This window comes from Procambarus clarkii, chromosome 34 (assembly GCF_040958095.1).
Source record: "Procambarus clarkii isolate CNS0578487 chromosome 34, FALCON_Pclarkii_2.0, whole genome shotgun sequence".
NCBI classification, from domain to species: domain Eukaryota; kingdom Metazoa; phylum Arthropoda; class Malacostraca; order Decapoda; family Cambaridae; genus Procambarus; species Procambarus clarkii.
Window position 1 is genome coordinate 40,459,128 of NC_091183.1, and position 22,984 is coordinate 40,482,111.

Here is a 22,984-nt window from a genome sequence, read left to right on the forward strand (position 1 = left end):
TTGGAGGAGTTCGAAGAAACCTACAGCCTCTAGGAAACAAACTTCCCTTTATTTCCTATTAATGTCCACTTTTTGTAACCAATGAGATAAGTAACTGTATAACCATATTGTGTATACATATTATATAATATATATAATATATATATATATATATATATATATATATATATATATATATATATATATATATATATATATATATATATATATATATATATATATATATATATATATATATATATATATATATATATATATATATATATATATATATATATATATATATATATATATATATATATATATATATATATATATATATATATATATATATATATATATATATATATATATATATATATATATATATATATATATATATATATATATATATATATATATATATATATATATATATATATATATATATATATATATATATATATATATATATATATATATATATATATATATATATATATATATATATATATATATATATATATATATATATATATGAATGAAAACTCACACCCCAGAAGTGACTCGAACCCATACTCCCAGAAGCAACGCAACTGGTAACTACAGGGCGCCTTAATCCGCTTGACCATCACGGCCGTCAAAAGGAAGTGATAGCCGAGGCTATTTGAGCCACTTCCCCGACGGCAACTCGGATGGTAATCTTGGGCATAGCATTTCACCAAATCACCTCATTCTTTGGGGCACACGTGAGGAACACAAATGCGAACAAGCCTGAATGGTCCCCAGGACTATATGCGAATGAAAACTCACACCCCAACTCGCATATAGTCCTGGGGACCATTCAGGCTTGTTCGCATTTGTGTTCCTCACGTGTGCCCCAAAGAATGAGGTGATTTGGTGAAATGCTATGCCCAAGATTACCATCCGAGTTGCCGTCGGGGAAGTGGCTCAAATAGCCTCGGCTATCACTTCCTTTTGACGGCCGTGATGGTCAAGCGGATTAAGGCGCCCTGTAGTTACCAGTTGCGTTGCTTCTGGGAGTATGGGTTCGAGTCACTTCTGGGGTGTGAGTTTTCATTCGCATATAGTCCTGGGGACCATTCAGGCTTGTTCGCATATTATATATTTATTTATATATATATATATATATATATATATATATATATATATATATATATATATATATATATATATATATATATATATATATATATATATATATATATATATATATATATATATATATATATATATATATATATATATATATATATATATATATATATATATATATATATATATATATATATATATATATATATATATATATATATATATATATATATATATATATATATATATATATATATATATATATATATATATATATATATATATATATATATATATATATATATATATATATATATATATATATATATATATATATATATATATATATATATATATATATATATATATATATATATATATATATATATATATATATATATATATATATATATATATATATATATATATATATATATATATATATATATATATATATATATATATATATATATATATATATATATATATATATATATATATATATATATATATATATATATATATATATATATATATATATATATATAAAGCTGGTTTCAGATTCAAGATGAGTATTCATATTCATACATTTTGAGTATTGGGAAATGAAATAAGGTTTGATATTATAAGCCATTATAATGTGGTAAATCTGGTACGACGCGAGATTGTTGATCTTGACGAGAAGCAGAAAATCGAGACAGGACTCCTCTTCTTGATGTTTTCGTTCTGGTGGTCGAGCTACTACCACCACTACACTGGGGTTGGTGAACATCTCTGTGAAATAGAACAATTTGCCAAATCAAGTGAGGTTTGAACCCAAAGTGCCACATGTCATTTTGAGTGTACAGCCTTTTGCTGACCTACAATACACAGGAAACACTACCATGGTGAAAGTAAATTGAATGACTTATATCCAATTGGTGGCTTTTTCATTGCCTAATATGACACTACAATGTTACAGTACTGTATTAGGTTTTCAGTTTACATTTTTTGTCAGAATTATGAAGTTCTCTGTCATTATAGGAGATATAAGCTGTCCTTATGTCTGAGGAAGTAATACAAAGTACTGTATAGAGATACCATTTATCCTACATATTGTTCTTTTCTTCGACTTTACTCACAATGTGGTATAAACTGGTCTGAAATCCTTTCTTTCCCTTCATACAGTCACTTGTAATGAATACTATATTTTTCATTCTTCGCCACACATCTTTAACTTTGCATCTTCCTATTTCCCAACCTGCATATGCTTACTGTGGCAACCATTAATGTCTTCAAATGTTTCAGCTTAATGCAAGTAATAACTGGTTCACTTATGATAAACTGGCATGAGTTATTGTATAACAATGTTGTAATAACTCTTTTAGCATTTAAGAGTTGAAATCTCTAGTAAGTATTTTAACTTTTTAATTGATAATTTCTGTTTTATCCAGGTGTTTTCCACATCAAAACTGCATGTCTTATCTGATGTCTTTAGTAATGCTAAAGGGTTTATAATATGCTCCCTGAATGAGCTGATCCTTGTCTTTTGGCCAGTGTTAATGTTTACCAAACCTGTCCATCCTGCAAGCTCCCTCCTACAGTTCAGGACCACTTAACATTACACTTTCACCAAAAGACTCTCTCTTACTGTTTAACACATCACACACTTATATGACTGAATCTCGCAATGAATGCAGCTCCATTCAAGGTATTCTACATTTTCTGCAAACCTTTAAATCTCTTTACCAACTTTTTCAGTGTGGTGGTCCAGAAGAAAATGGGGACTTCATTCTTTTTTTTTTTAACTACAAAATCTGAACATCAGTATAACAAATTCTTCTAAACAATAGATAAAATCTGCCCACTGACTTTTTTCCTCCCCAAATCATATTTCTAGAATGGAAAACAAAGAAAAAAGTCTGAAGGGGGACATAGAAATTTCAGTATCTCAATACTCATCTCTCTCTCTCACTCTCGACATATTTCACTCTCAATATCTCTCTCTCTCACTCTCATATTAATTTTTTATATTATATTTTATATATATATATATATATATATATATATATATATATATATATATATATATATATATATATAATCGTAAATTTCAAACTTACGCGAAAAATGGTAATAAGCTTGTAAATGTTGGTTTATCTGGTGATGATGTGAGCTGTGGATGGGAAGTGAGAAGCAAGTTCACCACTTGTCGAATGTACTGTTGGAGGCGGACGCGACGTTCTTCCACTACACTATCATCCTTTTGGAAATACACAAGAAAAATAAATTATATTATGCTGTGAGATTTAATGAATAATAATATAATTTTGCTCTGCTGTGGATTGGGCACAAAAATAAAATCAAGACACTTCCTCATTTGTTTGCAAGTTTATCAACAAGAAATATTATTCATGACATGTAATGTCATTGAAAATTGGTAATGTGTGCAATTTTATCAGGATGAAGATTTCAGTCTTACACTAAATACTGGAACTTGTTAGATTATTCAGCACCATGGTTTTCCCAGAACACAATCTTCCTACCGATTTACATCCAGGTCCTCAATCACCGTGGTGTATACACTGGAACCTCGATTCAACAAAGTTTTTAACCTTTCTAAGCAATCTATTTTCCTCTATTATGTCTATTACATTTATTTCTAGCACATGCACATACATACACCCCCAGGAAGCAGCTGTCTAACTCCCAAGTACCTATTTACTGCTAGGTGAACAGGTGCATCAGGTGAAAGAAACTGCCTATTTGTTTCTGCCTTGGCCACTGGCCAACCACTTGGGCTGGACAGTAGACCAACTGTCTCGCTTCATGTAGACTGGTGTTCAATTCCCATGTAGTGAATTGAATGTTTGGCACCATTCCTTTCCCCTGCCCCATCCCTAATCTTTATCCTGATCCCTTCCAAGTGCTATACAGTCGTAATGGCTTTGCACTTTCTCCTCATATTTCCCTTCCCTTCCCTTCTGCCTAGGCTGGGAAACGAACACAGGCCCTTAAGACTACAATCCCAGAATGCTGTCCATTCAGCTGCGAGGCCCCCAAAGTATGTACACTACATTATGTACACTATCTGCACATTCCCACACAGCTGTGTGTGGGGTTGTGTACATATGGGTGAGTGAATGTGTGTATATTGGAGTGTGCTTATGAGCATGTGTATGTGGAGGGGGGGGGGGAGTGATTGTAACTGCCTAGGTGTGCTTGCTATGTGTTCGCTTCAAAGCCCAATCTTTTAACTATTCATAGTTTAAAATGCATCAACATTCTTTCATTTTCCAATTGTATTTACATTTAAGTTTATGTATAGAGTTCTCTCTTAAATCTCTTCTTCACCTAACCATTGCTCTTATTTATAACTTTTACTGAAGAATTTCATTCCAATATCTGTGTTACCCAATTGTCTCTAGGTTCTATCTACTGCTGCTCATTTTGAACACTGCTTCTTTGTTTACTTTAAAAAATTCTCAGAATCTTATCATGTTCCCCTTGGAGAGCTCCTTTGTCCAAGTTCCTGAAGCCTATTCAGACTTTGGCCAATTTGCATGTTAGGAAGTGTAATTACCTAAGTGTAGTTACAGGATGAGAGTTATGCTCCTGGTGTCCCGTCTTCCCAACACTCCGTTATATAACGCTTTAAAATTACAAAATGTTTTGGCCTCCACCATTTTCTCACTTAACTTGTTCCAACTGCCTACCACTCTGCTTGCAAAAGAAAACTTTCCTAATATTTTGTTAGAACCTTTGTTTCCTTAGCTTAAATCTATCACCTCCTGTTCTTGAGGTTGCCAGTTTCAGCTTTACTTTGTCACTTTGGTTGATTCCTGCTGCATACACGTGGGTGAGTGAGAGGAAATGCATGTGTGGGGGATAGTGGTAAAAGTGGAGAGCATAGACACATACATGGTACAAGCTATTAAATATATAACAGACTAGGTTGTGGCAGCAATAGATCATGACCACTACATAACCCACTAACCCCAACTGATAATGTAGCAGTCAGTGGGCTATGGTAGTGGTGGCTGCAGTTGTCTTATACAATTCATGTCTGATAAAATGGAATATTTTTGTTAAAGGCCAATTGACCAATTTGCTAAGCAGTCAATACAATTTTTTGGAAAAATAAAATTGTCATGAAAAACTATAAGAAATCTACAATGAAAAAGTATGCTGCTCTTCTCTTTCAAGACTGTGAAGGAGATGAATTCTAAATACACAGTACAGTATTATGTTACCTTATATCCAAATGTTTTCTTCTGGGGAAAATCAAAGGACTTGACAATGGGTTCCCTTTTTTTAAGTTGCTTATGAAGCTCATAGAACTGAGCAAACCGACGATAAACATTCCACTCGTCATCTCGAATACGAATGTATATCTGTTGGAAATGCTATTGTTAAGGGTCAAATTATTAGACATTAGATTACACCAAAACTACCCCCAAAATATAAAAATAACTGCAATTAAATGATTTACAAAACATTTCAAACATAATGTATCTAGAGAAAATGATACAGTATTAACATACAAGGAGGCTCATGCAAATTCTTTAAGGTTATAGATACAACCTAATCACAGAACTTAGAAAATTTTGTTAAATGATTTGAAGTTCAACATTAAATTTTGGAAATACAGTATGGTTAATATCCTTCATCAGTTAATGGCCAGTGCTCATTATAATGAATACTGGATCAAAACACAAAGCATTTGTACAAATGCCTTTATAAATAACAATCTGGTACACACTAAAATTTAAGCTTTACAATATAAGTATATTACATTCTAAAAATACTCAAGATAAAAGACTTGAAGATCACACCTGGTAAACATGATGAGTGTCAGCAGAAGTACCAGTAAGGAAGGCAGTTGGTATCCAAATGTTGATGAGAGTACGTGGGGTGGTCGAACTAGCGAATGTGTCCAAGTCACTGGTGATACTTGTTGTTTCTTGAAAATCCTCATTATCATCATGTTCATCAGGCAAAGGACCTCTGAGTTCTACCAGCTGCTCACGGAGTTGGCGAACCTGTAAAAAAAAAAAAAAAATGAACTTCTGTACATCAAAGGTTAATAAAAAATCTACTTTATGTAGTACTGTATATCTGTGACTGGAAAGTGACAGGACTACTTAGTAGTAATTTACAGGTAGGTGTCTTATGGAGAAAAGGTGGACTATGAAGGTCTCTAAAGGTTAGGTAATTATGAGGGGGAAAAAATGCTTAGCCAGAGGTCTAAGCTGCTTCTATCTTGGCCAGAGGCAAAATGCTTCTATCTTGAGAGAAGATCTCAAGATAGCCAGAATGACTACAGAGCATTTGGGGAAAATATTAGTGCATGAAAGAAGCTGGAACAGAAAGACAAAGTGAGGGAATGGTGCCCAATGACATAGATCATCGGGAATCAAACATCGACCTGCAAAAAACAAGGCTGTCATTATACCAACCAGTCGAAGTGGATAGAGGTCTTCAGAATACATCCCAATTTGATCTATATAAGTTAAGTTTGATATTCAGAAATTAATGATGCAAAGTTAATAAGAGGAGAAAAAACCAAAGCAGAATGTAGTGTGTTGCAGGATGATCTTGACAAACTTCATGAGTGGGCAGACTTTAACCCCAACAAGTGTAAAGTAATGAAGAAATGAGGAGACAGGACAGCAGTAAGAATCTGCAGCGATTGATAAAAATAGGAATTTGTACAAGTAAAAAGGAGAATGAGCCAGGGAAGGAAAATAGCTGGTGAAATAAAAGGCCTGGTTTAAAAGATAAGACTGAGTATGTAATCATACTGACTGTGATGAAATGCTGTTTACTGAGCTGGTCATTCAGTCACTTCCTTGGGCAATATCTTGCTTCCCTAATAACATGGCTGACTCCATCTGGGTCAAAGCAACTTTCTCACCACTGATAGTGAGGATTGTTTCAAACTTTAAATCAAAGAAATCACTAAGTATAACTCTGCTAATCTACCAAACTAACAATCTTTGCCAAGCAGGCAAGTAGTTTTACCAACGACTGCCTGGTCAGCACTGGCACCAGGTGAAAAACTCTATAATGTACACAGAGGGAAGCCAGTGATTCCACCATACAGTACTTCCATCCTTATTCACGCCTTGAAAATACTTGAGAAAAGCCAAAACAAAAGGGAGGGCACAGGAGTGATCAAGAGACCACCTCAGAATGAATGCCATCAATGCATTATTTCCAAGCCTAGGCCACTCAGTTGCTCATTTCAGCAAGAATCATCACTGCCACAAATATAAAAAAAAAATAATAAAAAAGGAAAAACAGAAGCAGCAACTTACCCAAAAAACAGTACAGTACTGTAATATCACAAAGCAGCTGAAAGGGAAGAGAACTGCAGTCCCAAAGAATGAGACATTCAAGGGTCCAGTCCCCTTGCTGAATAGTAGAATAGCATGAGGTGAACTGCAATTCTTCCTGAACCCCCAGACCAAAATATCGGCTCAGGTCATGGGGAATTAGACTCCATGATGGTGTCAAAAGGTGGCCAAAGCCCCTTGATAGCTGCCATCTAAAGCCTGGAGCCTTCTAACAGTGCAGAGGGCAACTCATCCTTTAAAGTTGTTGCAACATCCCGAAAATAATGTATTAAACTGCCCAAACCTAACCAAACTGAGGACCCACACATAGAAAATGAGACAGCCCATCAATTTTGTGAACTACTATGATTTAATAGTACACCATATTTTGACTTCCGAATTTATACATTAAAATGTGATGTATTATTTAAGAGACAAGTTTGCAAAGGGTTAGGACTGAATCTTTTTGAGGTTACCTCGAGATGATTTCGGGGCTTAGCGTCCCCGCAGCCTGGTCCTCGACCAGGCCTCCTTTTGTTACACATTCCCAGGATGCAGCCCATAGCAGCTGTCTAACTCCCAGGTACTGTACCTATTTACTGCTAGGTAACAGGGGCATCAGGGTTAAAGAAACACTGCCCATTTGTTTCCACCTCCACCGAGGGTTGAACCTGGAACCTCAGGACTATGAATCCGAAGCACTGTCCACTCAGCTGTCAGGCCGTTTAACTTAAACTCCCAATCTGAAGTCAGTTCAAAAGACTAAAATCAGGAGCCTTCCACAGAGACCACAGTATGACTAAGCAGAGTCCCCTCCAAAAAAATTGGAGGCACCACAAGGGTAAGTGTTGCCTCGGGCTCTCCCAACACTTTCCCTGTTGGCACCCATGGACAAAAAAACCTAAGCCTTTTAACCACCTTAACTAGAGGCAAGAGCTGGGATGCCAAATATGAATGGGACATGTGCTCACTGATTCCAATGATCTCATTAGGGAAGTCCACATCAGTAGGTGGAGTCTTGGTACAGAGTACTGTTTGTATTCACACTATGGTGATTAGGGGCTTCAACAGTCTGAAACGCAATTTTTTTTTTTTTTTTTTTTTTTTTTTTTTTTTTTTTTTTTTACTGAAGGTCATTGAAGGGTTGCTGCTAGTATTGCTTGGAAACCATTTAACACAAGGTGATGTGTTTTACTATTGCTAGTGGTGTTGGAAAAGCTATAGCTGGTGTCAATGCACTTTTGGTCTTAATCTACATCTTAGTACTACTGTATATTTTAACAACTTTCCAAATCATGCTTGTGTTATTGTTATCTTTCCCAGTGCTTTTCAAACTATTGGAATTTACAATTCAGTCATGAGTGATGCTAATACTGCACATTGTGTATGACCAGATGTATACTGAGACAGGTAAGGTACACCTCTACCTTATATCTAGTCAAGCTCTTACCTGTGCTTCCCGTATCCTTAATAGTCTGTGTAGCTGTTCATTAAACTCCATCAATTCTCCATGCATTTCTGCAACCTGCAAATCATTAAAAGAATCTTTTAAAAGCTAAGAAAAAGCAAGCATTTGTAAATCATGATAAGTATAAATTCACAATTAATAATAAGTGTACAGTATCAGAATGAAGCCAATAAAAAGAAAATAATAAAAATGTAAAAATACTGTATTATGAACTATGATAAACTTTTATAATTTCTCACCTCACTGGTTTAAGTGTCTAAATGTTTGCAGCATCTGCTCAGGATTTAACCTGGAACAATTTGTCTTGTACGGGGTAAGAGTAAAGCAACATTCGGGGTGCTTTATCTTTAATTCATCAGTGATATTGGCAGCTATTGAAGCCTAGTAACGGGGTGAGAATAGCTTGAGCTACCTCATCCCTTTGTGTGTATTTTACCTCAATAAACTTATTTCAATTTCAATTGAAGCCTATTCCAACAATCTACTATTCTATTAGATAAGTATTTGTTATTGTTTTTATGCACCCTTTTTAGTACTCTTAATCTGAGGAGTTGTCATACTTGGAGTTCCCTAAGGAGAGATCCGACTGGTCTCATGAATAGGATCTAGTGGAGTAATGGCAGGTCAACCTTCTGAACCAGTGCAGCAAGGATATTTTTAAGTGTCCCTACTGGGTCATACTGGTGCTAGGGACATGCTGAATATTCAATTCAGTTCGGAATGACCTAGAATAGCCCATAAAAATAATCTCGATGTCCTTCCTACCACTACTTGGCCACATATACTGTAGTAGTATGCTCACTTATACTAAATGCAAGCTGCTTACTACTTCCTAGATTCAGATCTTTTTGGGCATTTTATATTTTTTGGGGGGGAAGGGGGTTGATGTACGTCTTATTTCATCAGCATGATCATTTAGATACGTACCACTGATTCTTAAATGCTATACATTACTACTGTTAATGGAAACTAATGGAAATGATGTAACTGGGTATTGTGACGGTGTTCCCCCCTTATAATTCTCCCACGCCTGCAGTAAGAGTCATGTCTACTTTTCCCAAGCGTTCTCTACGTTGCAGGCTACAATTTGATATATGGGAGAGAGTGAAGTGTTCTCGGAGACCCGAGAAATTTGTGAAATAGTAATATTTTGGCCTGTGGTATAGGCCCTTTAGGGAGCCAAGATGGCGCTGGCTTCCCTGATCTCCCGCCAAAACCGTGTGACGTCAGTGGCACCGGATTGGTCACCGACAGTAGTGTGGCACCGGGAGCCAATGAAAACCTCCCATAGCAAAGGTGACGTCACGAAGGAAGGGGGTCCGGCCAGCGCGCCGGGCTGGCGCCAGCAGTCAGACACGACACGTCATAGAGGTCGGACGTGCGACGAGTGGTCCTGTCTGTCGGACAGCTGTTTCCCACTACCGTGGATTTACGCGTCACCTGAAGTCCGCCAGTACTCTGAGAAGTCTTCCCTAGTTCATGTGTTGAACCAGAAGAGGGAATTGACGGTTATTTGAGCAACAAGTGCTCCAGTCAGGTACTGTGCCAGTAGCAGTGAAGCCGTGCAGTGACGTATGTTGACGTCTGTGGCAATTCACCAGTTCGTGACAGCGTAGTGGCAGACAGAGCCACTGGGTAGCTGAGGAAGAGAGGACTATTTGGGGGAAACCGAACGACTGCAGCTGAGACGTAGGCGACAGCCGTTGCTGGGAGAAGACGACGGCCAGGAGACCGACTCCAACCTTCAAGAAGTCAAGAAGGAGGACGGACCTGCAGTGAGGAGGCACGGAGACGACGCGCTAAACGGTGGGACGACGAGAGGCTCTGGTAGGACACGACGACGTGTAGTGTGGGGGCGTTCCCGACACGAGGACCAGGAGCTACATCTCGACTCTCATCGGAGGATAGGGTGAAGTAGGTGGTTCTAGTTCCCTCCCCATTCCCCTTTAGTTAGCTATATTATTTGGCTATATTATCTAGCCCGAAGATTTTATATGTCGTGAGCAAGTCTCACCTATGTCACGGTAAAGCACCAGTGTGCTAGACAGTACTATCAAGAGTACTTGTAATATTCATGTTGATTATTAGTGTGTACAGGCACCAGGAACCAGTGATAAATTTACTGTGGTGTGTATATCTTTCTATAGATTTTTTGATATGAACATAGAGTGGTAAATTATATATAATATTATGCCAGTATTCGGAGGTTAGGCTATGTGCCCAGAAACTATTTATTTTCCATGTATTGATGATTGATTTATATACCATATATATGTCTATGTTCATTCAGTGAATAATCATTTGCGAGTACAGTGAATTATTGCGTTATCGCCCACGAGAGAAAGTACTGAAATCTCCCGTGTTAATATTTCATAATATATTGTTGGATAAATAACAGTGTAAGACCATTACAGTGAATCATTGTAGAATTGATTGTAGAAAAGACTGTTTGAGCCTGAGTACAGTGTAACTAAGTAATTCGGTTTATTTGTGCCAATATCGAGTGTGCGAGTTTCTAGTAATATTGGAGAATTTAAAGAAACCGCGCGCGTGAATCTAGCAAACAAGCAAATTTCGCGCGGAGAGTCCATTGCGATCAGCTGTTCTTGACACTTGATGAGGAGGGGGAGGTGTTGCCACCTAATGATCGCGGACTATTCGTGGGAACTTCCGGCCGCGTCAGGATTTGCTGATTTATTTGTTGTTGTTTGGCTTTGTGACATCTTTCATACATTTTAAGTAAAATGCAAAACTATCTTAGTGTTTTTATCATTCCCTCCATTGATCTTGTGGCTATATTATACTGGTAAACATAGAGTGATAACAACAAGTACCTGCCTGATTCCTGATCTTTGAGTGTGACCTTGCCAAGGCTACCACTGAATACACCAGTCCACTGATGGTGTTATTGGCCACCTTAAACACCAATTGGCGACTTTGTGATTAACCGTAGAGCCCTATTGTTGGGGAGGGCACACGACGGTCGATGTGATCGAGTCGTGTTCTCACTCTTTCTTAATAAGAGGCCGTTAAGATTGACTGGGAGACTCTCCTGGCGTGCAGTGGCGCCGTGAGGATCGAGGGAAGACCCGCAGGGCTACGGTGAGTTACCTTGAGCATAACTATTGCTCACCCCAGAGTAAGGGTAGAGAATAATAGAGAGGTTTGAAACCCCAACAGTATACACCTTCAATTCACCTGTCGTATGTATGTGCCTGTAGTCTGAACCTTACAATAAAGAAATAAGTTTACAATTAACACCTCTTTGAGCTATTGTAGCATGGTCATAGATTTTATTGTACAGTACATAAATGTACATCACAGTAAATGATCTGCAGCTAGCTCCCCAACACACAACTTAGTTAAATTCTCCCAAAACTTTAATCATATTACTGGTTGAACATCTAACCTGAATAAGTTTCTTCTCATAAGCAGCAGCTTCATGGTGGTAATCTCGGTAATCTGGGGTAGGTTTGCTGGGTGGTGTAACGCCTCCTTCACTGTTTCCTTCACGCCGAAGAAGTTGCACTGCTCCTACATATTTCTTTAACTGGTGTTTCAATAATTCATTTTCCCTGAAACAATATCAAGTAAAAGCTGACATAACCAATACAGCACCGAGTTTAATAAAACGCTACTATCTGAGATACTTTTCATATAACTAATTGTTTGACTTGTTAGAGTACTGTATTTAGTATACACAAAAAAGTAGAAAACTAAAAATATCTTTACACCAACTCAATCCAATAGAAAGGGTCATGTCCTAATGACCCTAATGGTCAGTTGGAGAAAGACTTCAATCAAATAGGAAGGAGTACTTGTATGGCCAACATCATTAGGGCAAAAATAGATGGCATATTTTTATGATGACCATCAATTAAATGTCAAATTAGGATTAAGTAGCTTAAAATATTGGTAAGACATTACCTGGTAAGTGTACTGATTTTCATATTCAATTTATCAAGAGTTTCTTGATGCTGACTCTGTTGAAGAGCTATCTCTGCTCTGAGCATTGATGTTGTTTCCATTTCCTGACTAAGTGCTGCTGCTACTTCCACTCTACGACCTTCTGCAGCATCTCGAGCACGACTTATTTCTAAAACAGCTGATTTTAGTTCATCTGAAACAAAATTACACAGTATGGTATATGCAATAACATGTCTTAATTTAAAAGAATATTAGAAAATGAGCAAAAAAAAATACTAGAAACAACTATAATCATTGTATAGGTGCCTACTAATATGCATGATATAGAGATGAATGGTAGTGGATGCATCCACTACATTCATCTCCAAAGCTATGAAAGCTATCATAAATAATTTGTATTCAAAAAATTACAATAAAGTCAAACAGCGTAGAGTTCATCTTGATTATTTCATTTTGTTCCTGTTGTTCCCCCACTCAATGCTGACACCTTTAACTCAGTAAGCAATTACTCCTAAAAATCCTTACTGTATTGTCATAAATATATTAGAAAATCTTTAACAAAGAGCAGTACCAGGTCTTGCAAACATTCTATGAATGTTTTAACTACATGTACTTCAATACCACATCAAAAGATACATTTTGTGCAATTGCAGGCAAATTAAACTGCTTATTTTCCAAAAGAATATTTTGCATCTACTGTGGTACATTCCAATACCCCTAAAGTAGAACATAATTCTTTTTAAGAAAGCTGAGGGCACACTTGCTCCATGGGCGAAGGGTCTTAGATGACATGGGAACAAATTGTGATCCGACATGGGAAAGTGCAGAACTACTTGGAATTTTAGCCTAAAGAAACTGAGGTTCTCTCTGCTGGGCACTGGGCTGTGGCAAGGCTCCTCTTAATGATGTCTAACTTCATTATGTCATGCATGCTAACCCTTTGAGCTTCTGCTATGCAGACCATGCAAGTCACATTGATCAGCTTCCACTGTTCCAAATGCTCTTGTACTCAGTGTGAATTTGAACACCAAGGAAGAGGGTCTCTGGGTCTAGACATATGCCTGTTGCAAATATAGTTACTGCTAAAGTCCAGTGCAAAGGCTTTGCACAGTTTTGAAGCAGTTTTGAGGCAGAACATCATCTTAGCAGTCTCCGTGGTGTAGTGGTAAGACACTCGCCTGGCGTTCCGCGAGCGCTATGTCATGGGTTCGTATCCTGGCCGGGGAGGATTTACTGGGCGCAATTCCTTAACTGTAGCCTCTGTTTAACGCAACAGTAAAAATGTGTACTTGGATGAAAAAACAATTCTTCGCGGCAGGGGATCGTATTCCAGGGACCTGCCCGAAACGCTACGCGTACTAGTGGCTCTACAAGAATGTAACAACTCTTGTATATATCTCAAACTTCTCCTGTTTACTATAATCTAAGCCACCTACACTGTAAATGTAACTGCACATAGAGGCCCTAGATATTTATGCAAAATTATGTCCATTATATAACTCCAATTATTGCTTTATTTCAAATTATATACTGTACATGTGTATCTGCTTTAATCATTATCATTTAATCTACATTACATTACTAAAAATTTCCTGTGGTGCCACACTGCATTTTGGCCTGCCTAATTATATGATCAACATCCACAGACACCACAAGATTTTACTTTAGGATGCAATTGAATGTCAGAGCTCAGAAATTACAACACCATAACTAATCTCTATCAGGTATTAATATCAAATAAAAACTAAGATATTGTACAAAATTAATTGTAATAAGTTGTTATTCTGTTCTGGTTGTGTCGAGTTTGATGATAATGATACTCAGCTACTCCAGAGTGTTTTATATTTGCAAGATTAATCCCCCTTTAACTGTCAAAGGTGAGCAACAAATCTGAACTAATAAGATAAGATTCCTAGGAGATAACCCTAGAAAATGCTGCAGTGTTAGCAGTATGCATGGCAAATGTGATAAAATGAGGAACTGTTAGCAAACCAAGCATTATTTCACTATTTTTGCTAAATTTTACGTGCTGTCAACTGTGAAAAGGCAATTAAGTTCAAACAAAGAGAAAAAAAAGTTCTTGAATTGCAGCTGCTAACCTGAACCATTTCAGAGTTTTTCCTTATTAGCAGAAATTATGACATGGTTTAGATAGCAAAAATACAAAACTGGGTGATAAACTAAAGAATAGATTTGGACAAAATTGACTGAAGTACAGTATTGGTATGTGAATTTTTAGTTTCCCATGTATCTTAACTGCTAAGTTCTTCATAAAAGAAAGTAAAACAGTGCAAATAATGTACATACAAATGAATATTAGAATGAAAGATAAATTTCCTTTTTCTAAAAATTAAAAAAAAAAACACCGTTGAATGTAATGAAATGCCATTTTCTGGGTTGAGCCCCAGAGGCTCCCTGACCCTTCAGGGAGCTGATGTGGCTCCCCTCAGAAATTGTTCTAAAAGACATATCTAAATACAGTATAATAAAATCTTACCTACTGTTAATGTAGTGTCACCACTTGAAGGACTGGGTAAGGTAGAGGACACAGAGCTGGGACTAATGATCCCGGCCCTACCCTGAGCTCCGACAATATCGGCCACAGCTGCTGCCGCTTCATCAACCTCCTGGGAATACATAATGAAATCACAATAATGTGATAGATCTACAAGAAAATCTTTGGAGCAAGGCAGTGGAATTGAACCAGCATCCCATGGCCAAGATGTGCATTTGGGGTGACCCAGGATCTCGGGAAATAGCACACGCAGGAATACAATTCTTTCCCCTTTGTCATTTTTTTAGCATGTCATTTCTTACATATAAAAGGAAGGACTAAAATAATTTTACATTCTAGGAATCTACTAGCATTCATGTGTGCTCCTGTCACATACTTGTACTGTACTGTACATCCATATTAAAGTAGGGTTCTGTAGCACAGTGGTCTCTGTCCTTAACTCACAACTGAGGGACCTGGGTTCAATCCCTGAGCAGGAAACAAGTGATTGGGCTCACTTTGTTTTACCTGATGCTTCTGCTTTCCCAGCAATAACTAGTTACCCAGGAGTTAGACAACTGTTGTGGTTTGCACCTTGGGTAAAATCAGTAGTTGTCCTAGGGGGACCTTGATAAACCTAATTGCACGCTGTCTGTACTTGACAATAGGAATTATTATTAATAAGTTTAGCTTGACATATTAACATTTTCTTTTGAATTAGCCCATGAATACAGAGAATTACATACAGTACCCTTCCAAAATTCACTTCTATTTATTTAATTTCAATTAAATCTTTTTAAGAAAAGAAACTGAGCTAATTTAATCTCTAACATTAATTTATCAACTAAATACTTTAACCACTGCACTGCGCATAGTACCTTACGGCGCCCGACCAATAGTATGCTTAACACCTTAAGGTGCTTTTAGGTATAGGGAACGACTCAGAACTCCCATGGGTACATGGGGCTCCCATCCTCTAGTAAACATAGTCCAGAATTAGCCACACAATGGGGTGTACATATTGTCGAGTAAGATTACTTTTTTTTTTTTTATACGAACATAGGGACATACCTTGGCTATTAATCGAGAACTTTAAGGGTTAAATAAGATAAGTCAAAAGAAAGAGCTCTCAAAAGGTTAGATGCTTAAGGTTGCTTTATCACTGTAATAATTCCAATGAGAATTAATAAAGCACGAAGAGTAAAAAGATACATACCTGAGTGTAGCTATTAATAGATGTTTCATCATCTGAGCGAATGCCATCAAAGGATGCAAGGCCTCTCGGGCTCATGGGAATCAGTCCCCCGACATCATTTCCACCCACTGGAGTGAATACAGCTCCTGTTTCACCTTCACTGTTAAAAGATTTTCTTTTAAACCATTTCTTGGTGTATATCTAACTACAAATACAAGCCAGTACACAGAAATATATTAATATTATACTGTTGCACATTTTAGTATGGCAGATTGTTAAAAAGAACTTCTAGTGCAAGTGTGATGATATTTCCACAAATGTTGTTAAAACAATTCACCTCCACAATTTTGCAATCCTAAAAATCTCAAGTGTGCACACATTTTCACATCCTTCATATCTCTCCCTTTTGAAGCAAAGGATCTTCTTGCCTGTAGTGAGGAGTTGAAAATGCCTGCATTAGCTTGAAAAACTTTTATAATTGAGTACTGAAGCCCCTTAAGCCCTAGAGCCAATGACAAATTTAAGGTCTCAAGTACTTAGCAAGTGACTTTTCTGCATCTTTATTTGAATTTATTACTTGCCTTGTTTAAGTATCATTGGCAAATTTGCTAATGCTGGTGCTCACTACAGTATCCAACTCATTTATGAATAATGAAGGTCTCAAAACAGAGTACTGGAGCACTCCACTTAAGACTATTTTTCCTCTTAAGCTCTATTCCATTTATGTCGACCCTCTGTTCCATGTGCAATAGCCATGCCCTGAACCACCTCAACATGTCCTCTTCAACCCATCCTGTTATAAAATATACTGCATTTTGAAGTCAAAACCTCCAACCATCAAATACAGTGGCACTATAAATTATATCAAATCAAACATTTTTTTATGTATGGCTGGTAGGTTAGGCCAAGGTTTAGTTAGGCTTGAATGTTTTAGTACACCATTTTCTGTCCATTGTTGCAACTCTAGGGGATGGGCTGCTTCAATACCATTTACCTTTACTTTTTCTAAGAAGTCTCTCATATATATATATATATATATATATATATATATATATATATATATATATATAAAAAAAAAAAAAGAGTATCAGAAGCCTTATTAAAATCTATGTGTACCATTGTCTACAGCTTTAAAAAGTGTTTAAAAAGAATTATAGCATATTTGTCAAACACGATTAATCCTTTGTAAATATCTTTTCAGTTATTTATTACAGTAATCTGTGTCTTTCAATGAGTAGAAATGGTATTTATAATTATTGTTTCAAGTATTTTCCAGCAACCGAAGGAACTGCTGAAATCTAATAATTAATGAATATTCTTCACAAGGGTTGGCCACACACTTTTTTCTGGAAAATAATTATTTAGGAGAGTAAGACTTCTTTGGCTTCAGTTATTCTATTCATTTACTAACTTTTTCCCCTAGAAATTGTTAGTTTTTGTCTTCAATCTACAAATTTGTTAAACTTCAGGCAAATTGTCAAGTACATATCTAGTAAATAGACTAATAGAGAAGAGATATTACCCCCTTTAATGATTCCAAACCCTATCTGTGATTATCTTTTGGGCCAAAATCTATTTTTTTTAACATTAGTTGTAATCTGTTTTTTGTCATGCACACCATGATGTAGGAATTTTAATTAGCCAAGCCATACAAGGGTTAAGCAATAAATATAGCAACACTAAGCTATAATATAAATGACTAGCCAGATCTGCCCTATAATTACTACAGCAGTCATGCCCCAACCCAAGTTGTGTCAATAATTTACTCACCCTAAGCAGTGATGAACAACTGGGTAAGCTGTGTGCTTGCTGCCAAGCAGAGACCAGTAGGTCAGCAGTTAGCACTACTTCCTGTTGCACCACTGGTTACACACAACAGGTTATAAAGACATTTGCAAATAAATGCTAAGTAACATTAAGCACACTATATTAGATCTTGTAATGTATTCTAAAATACATAAAAATTAACACGTTAGCAAATATTGCATACCTTGATGGAAAACTGTCTCCTGACAGGTTGGATTGACTAGATTTGTAAGATCCAGTTTCTTGATCATAAAGATTATTGGGGCGTTGAGATTTCAACAGAGGCAAATTACCTGATGCACTGTTGTTGCCATTCAAAATAGTACCACTAGTATCAAAAGATTCATCATGCTTCTTTGTCAATATATTTTCAAACAACTGATGGTAACTAGGTTCATTCAATGATTCATCATCATAAGTGGCATTCTTGCCAATGGTAATATGGCTGGTTTCTAAACCATCAGTGTCTTGAATAGGACTCACAATCTCATTTTCCGCTCCTAATTTCTCACTGGAATTTCCCATTTCTTGATAATTTCTAGAATGGTTCTTTTGGCTGTTAGATGATTCATTGGCTGATTTAAGAACTTGCTTAGCCTGTTGCAGTTCTCGAAGATGTGCCAAGCTCTCCAAGCGGTCAGCATATGGTGTTGAACCAGCTGTGGTTGGAGCAGGGGAGCTGAGACATGTCGTAGGGGCACTGTGGTATAATGGTGAATTTACATCTGGTCGATCAGGCCTTGAAAGGTCCTCATCAAAGGATATTAACTGAGAGGGTATCTTCTTTTTCCTTCTTCTCAGATCTCTCTTTCGTGGAACCACTGCATTACCTAATAAAACAAAAATAAGGATCATGCCAAAATTACACAATCATTTTAGGGTATATATGAAAATATATTTGGGGTTTATTATTTGAGTGTGGTGCTGCTGTAGAGGAAAATGAGAATTCTTACATGCTTGGAAGACCTGTTAATTATAAGGCAGTGATACAAGGAATATACAAAGATTTAGGCTTAAATAGAAAAAGTAATATATAAAAAGTCAAAAAGATTTTTGTTTTTCATAAAACAAAAATCTTTTGGAAAGAAGGAAGTGCAGTGAAAAGGCTGGTGGAAAACCCACTGGGAATATCAAAGAACATATTAGGAGAATGTTAACTGATGGGGAAGATATTAGAACAGTAGGTACAAATGTGTATACAACTTGCATACTTTAGGCTCCCTATACCCAACAAGCCAAATTATTTATTATTAAGTAGCTGTGCCAACCCTCGTGTTTAAACATGAGGCACTTGTGTTGTATGAATGTGAAAATTCAAGAATTAGAGCACAAGAAATAAAAATTTGTGCAGCAAGTTAACTGAATAAATATATTAATGAATTATAATGTAAGGAATTATAATGAAAGATATGAAGTGAAGAAGTCAGTAAATTGCAATAGTGAAGTGTGTGTGTGTGTATAAAGAGGACTTTGTTACGATTAGTGAATGGGCGATGATAAAACTGGTGAAGCGAGAGCATTCAAACGATCTTAAGGGTAGGTGGTGACAAAGGCTGAAAAAAGATAGGCAAATGTAGTGAGCAAAAGTGTGAGAACTTAGGAATTGAATGTGAAAAGTGCATGGCAAGTAATGGGAAATAAAGGCTTGGTGGCAGGAGATTGAAAAGAGGGAGTAAGTGTTTTGCTTGTTTAAGATAATCCACAAGAAGCACTGTACGAGTGGTGAGGTGCTGTTGTGAATTATTTGTTAGAATGAGGCACTAATGTTTCCTTGTGATGCTATGTTGTATGAGTGATAGAATGAATGAATAGGTGTCATTTTTTAACATCTTGAGCCCTCTTCATCTATAATGCTTCCCTTATTTCACTGGGATCATGTCTACCCACCCATGAAAGTGGGAATCATTTTAATAATGATGAAAATAATGATTATTACGATGACAAATACTGTATCTACATACTCACCAATGGGGTCAGCACGGACAGTGGTAGCTATCTGAGCTTCGGGTTCAGGTTTCACTGAAGGTATGATGTCAAGTTTTACACGAGATTCACTCTGGCTCCCAGCATTTAATTCAACATTGTCAATGTTAATGGCAAACAGTATAGAATCCAGACCTGAGAGAAAGATAAAGTGCTATAAATACAGCTCCTAAACAATGCTATCTATGCTGAGACTGATTATGTAATACACAGAACAGTACTATCTCTACTGGCACAGATTAAATTACACACACACATATAAGTATAAGCTATGTTTGAGCAATTAAAAAATTGACTTGCGTGACAGTTTATAAAATGTGGTTTACCTTAATTACTGTGATGTTTAATAGTCCTTAAAATCATTGTCTACACGGTAAATTCTGCTTTCTGAGTTTAGTTTCTATTTTCATTTCTTACACATTCACCCTTTTATCTAGTACAGTACATTCATCTCAGCTTCAATACAAATGTTTTGGGTACAATATGATCCAATTTTGAAAAAAGATAAAATAGTAGGGAATAGCCAGACATAAAAGGAACTCAAACATTTCAATGTACTAATATCACTAATGATTGTTAAGGTTAATCCACACTTTATGCTCTTACCAGCTGCTAAATTAGGCAACATGGCTGCCCTCTCTTGGTCTCTCAGTAGAGCCCACGGTTCATACGACTGCTGTAGTAGGGCCTCGTCACAAACAACAATCTTGATGATGTAGGCAGAAGATAAATTAAAGTTAAAAAATGAAAATAAATATAATAATAATAATTGGTTGCATACACAACTTCAATTATGGTAAGTTAATTAGCCCAATTAATCAACAACAATTGATCAACTATTATACTTAGAGATGGTCAACTGGACATAAAACATCATGTAAAAAATCCAGAACTGAGTGTAACACAGCACCCCATGAAAACATATGCTGGGTGGGAAAAGTACTGTAGGTACCATTAAACTTGCAAATGGGTTAGATCATGAACCTACGTTTGAAATAGGAAAAAGTTAAGGAACTAAAATGGCCAGATCATGCATTTATGAACAGCTGACCTATATAAATACTATGGTGATGGTGATGAATATGACGAATACTGCACAATAATAATCATTCATAATTTTATATACAAGGGCTTAAAATAAAAGTGTTCCCAGTCTTAAACGGTTTAAAATAGCGAGTTGTGTAATGCCAAATATGTATTATCTTTTCACCTGTGTACTTACTAATCAAATATAAAGTTTTATGCACATACTATAGCTGACTTTATAAGGATGCCTTCATTTTGAAAGTAACAAAAGCATGCTATGGTGCTTCACTCTTAATGCAAATTGTTCACAGTAACCATTTAACTCTAAAGTGAAATACCTACTGTATATGTAATAATATGACATAGTAGAATATGTTGTGTATAGTTATGAGAGAGCCTTAACAAAACTTACATGCATATAACGTTCAAGGGAATGTTCGTTGAGCAGACTCCTTAGCCACGCACGACCTCTGCCAACATCAGTGGTTATATTCTTCAGGAGAAGAAAACGCTCATACTCATGCCGGGTTAAGAGCTCTCGTACGTACCACCACAAAACTGAAAATAAACATTGATAGTAAACAAAATTTTAACTACTGAACTATACAACTGAAATGCAAAGCCAAGTATTGCATCAGACTATTAAGGAGTAATATTTTGAAGGCTGCCAAAGAGAACACAATCACATGCTGACGAAGCTAGAGTTTACAGAGATATCGGTTCTATAACCAATTTTCTTTGACCCACTCTCTGTAAAAGGTGGCATCATTCATTCAATAAAATTTAGTCCCTTCATTCACTCGTAAATGCATCTTTCACATACAGTATGTCTAAAATTGAAGACAGGTTCTACATCTGCAACGTTTGTCCAGATATTTGGTCTTCAGAACAGGACTTGGGTTCTGTGGCTGCAAACTGTTTGATATTGAATGAAGAATAGGTCTTGCCATACAATAAATCTAAATCTGTGAGAAAAATAATAATAATAATAATAATAATAATAATAATAATACACACAGAAATAACAATATTTCAAAAACATTTCACAACTACATTGTGGTACAGCTGACTGGAGCACATCTGGGAACAATCATCAAGGCCCTTGTAGATTAGTTCATAATTATAATATTTATTTATTTATAAAAAAATACACAATCAGATTCCAGTAGTTCCTCAGAAGGTACAGTAATTGTATATGTTATACAGCCACAAATTACGTGCAGCATTTCAGGCTGTTCAAGATTCTGCCACAATTCTATCTATAGCTCTGATGCCTTGCTCATTCCTGGATGCTCACCATTAAGGGGTGGCCACAGCAGACATTTTTCCAAGAGGCTCTTGCCACACAACTCTTCACTCATTCTAGCCCTCTGACCCCTCAACACCCCTATCTTTCTCCACTCTTTCTTGAATATATTTTTTCACTCTCCCTTCCACAATATGGGTCATCTGATTCTGCCATATAATACATTTTATTGGGGACAAGCAGCCTGTGTATATATATACAGTAAAGTTATACTGTACTGAGGTCCCCCATGGTCGAACTACTGATCATCCCCAGGATTCAACCCCACAACAGTTTACTAACTCCAAGTTACCTATTTACTACTAATTGAACAGAGCCATTAGACATAGGAAATGTGCCTAACCATGTCTCTCCTTGCACTGATTCC

The 22,984-nt window shown here is 36.4% G+C and overlaps 1 protein-coding gene across 10 annotated transcripts in view; it reads right to left on the bottom strand.

Annotated features, from left to right (window-relative positions):
• Nucleotides 1–1,711: 1,711 nt before the first annotated feature.
• LOC123761986 (sorting nexin-29) overlaps nt 1,712–22,984 on the bottom strand; it is a 36,254-nt gene continuing 14,981 nt past the window's right edge. For all 10 annotated transcript variants that reach the window (XM_069335929.1, XM_069335926.1, XM_069335925.1 and 7 more), the window contains 13 exons: nt 21,724–21,869; nt 20,892–20,991; nt 20,268–20,420; nt 18,487–19,132; nt 16,518–16,656; nt 15,305–15,434; nt 12,808–13,000; nt 12,290–12,455; nt 8,863–8,937; nt 5,910–6,116; nt 5,328–5,468; nt 3,198–3,337; nt 1,712–1,869 (listed from right to left, as the gene is read on the bottom strand). In XM_069335929.1, coding sequence (XP_069192030.1) covers nt 1,719–1,869; nt 3,198–3,337; nt 5,328–5,468; nt 5,910–6,116; nt 8,863–8,937; nt 12,290–12,455; nt 12,808–13,000; nt 15,305–15,434; nt 16,518–16,656; nt 18,487–19,132; nt 20,268–20,420; nt 20,892–20,991; nt 21,724–21,869 — 2,387 coding nt within the window. In that variant the 3' untranslated portion in view covers nt 1,712–1,718. The remainder of the gene's footprint in view (nt 1,870–3,197; nt 3,338–5,327; nt 5,469–5,909; nt 6,117–8,862; nt 8,938–12,289; nt 12,456–12,807; nt 13,001–15,304; nt 15,435–16,517; nt 16,657–18,486; nt 19,133–20,267; nt 20,421–20,891; nt 20,992–21,723; nt 21,870–22,984) is intronic.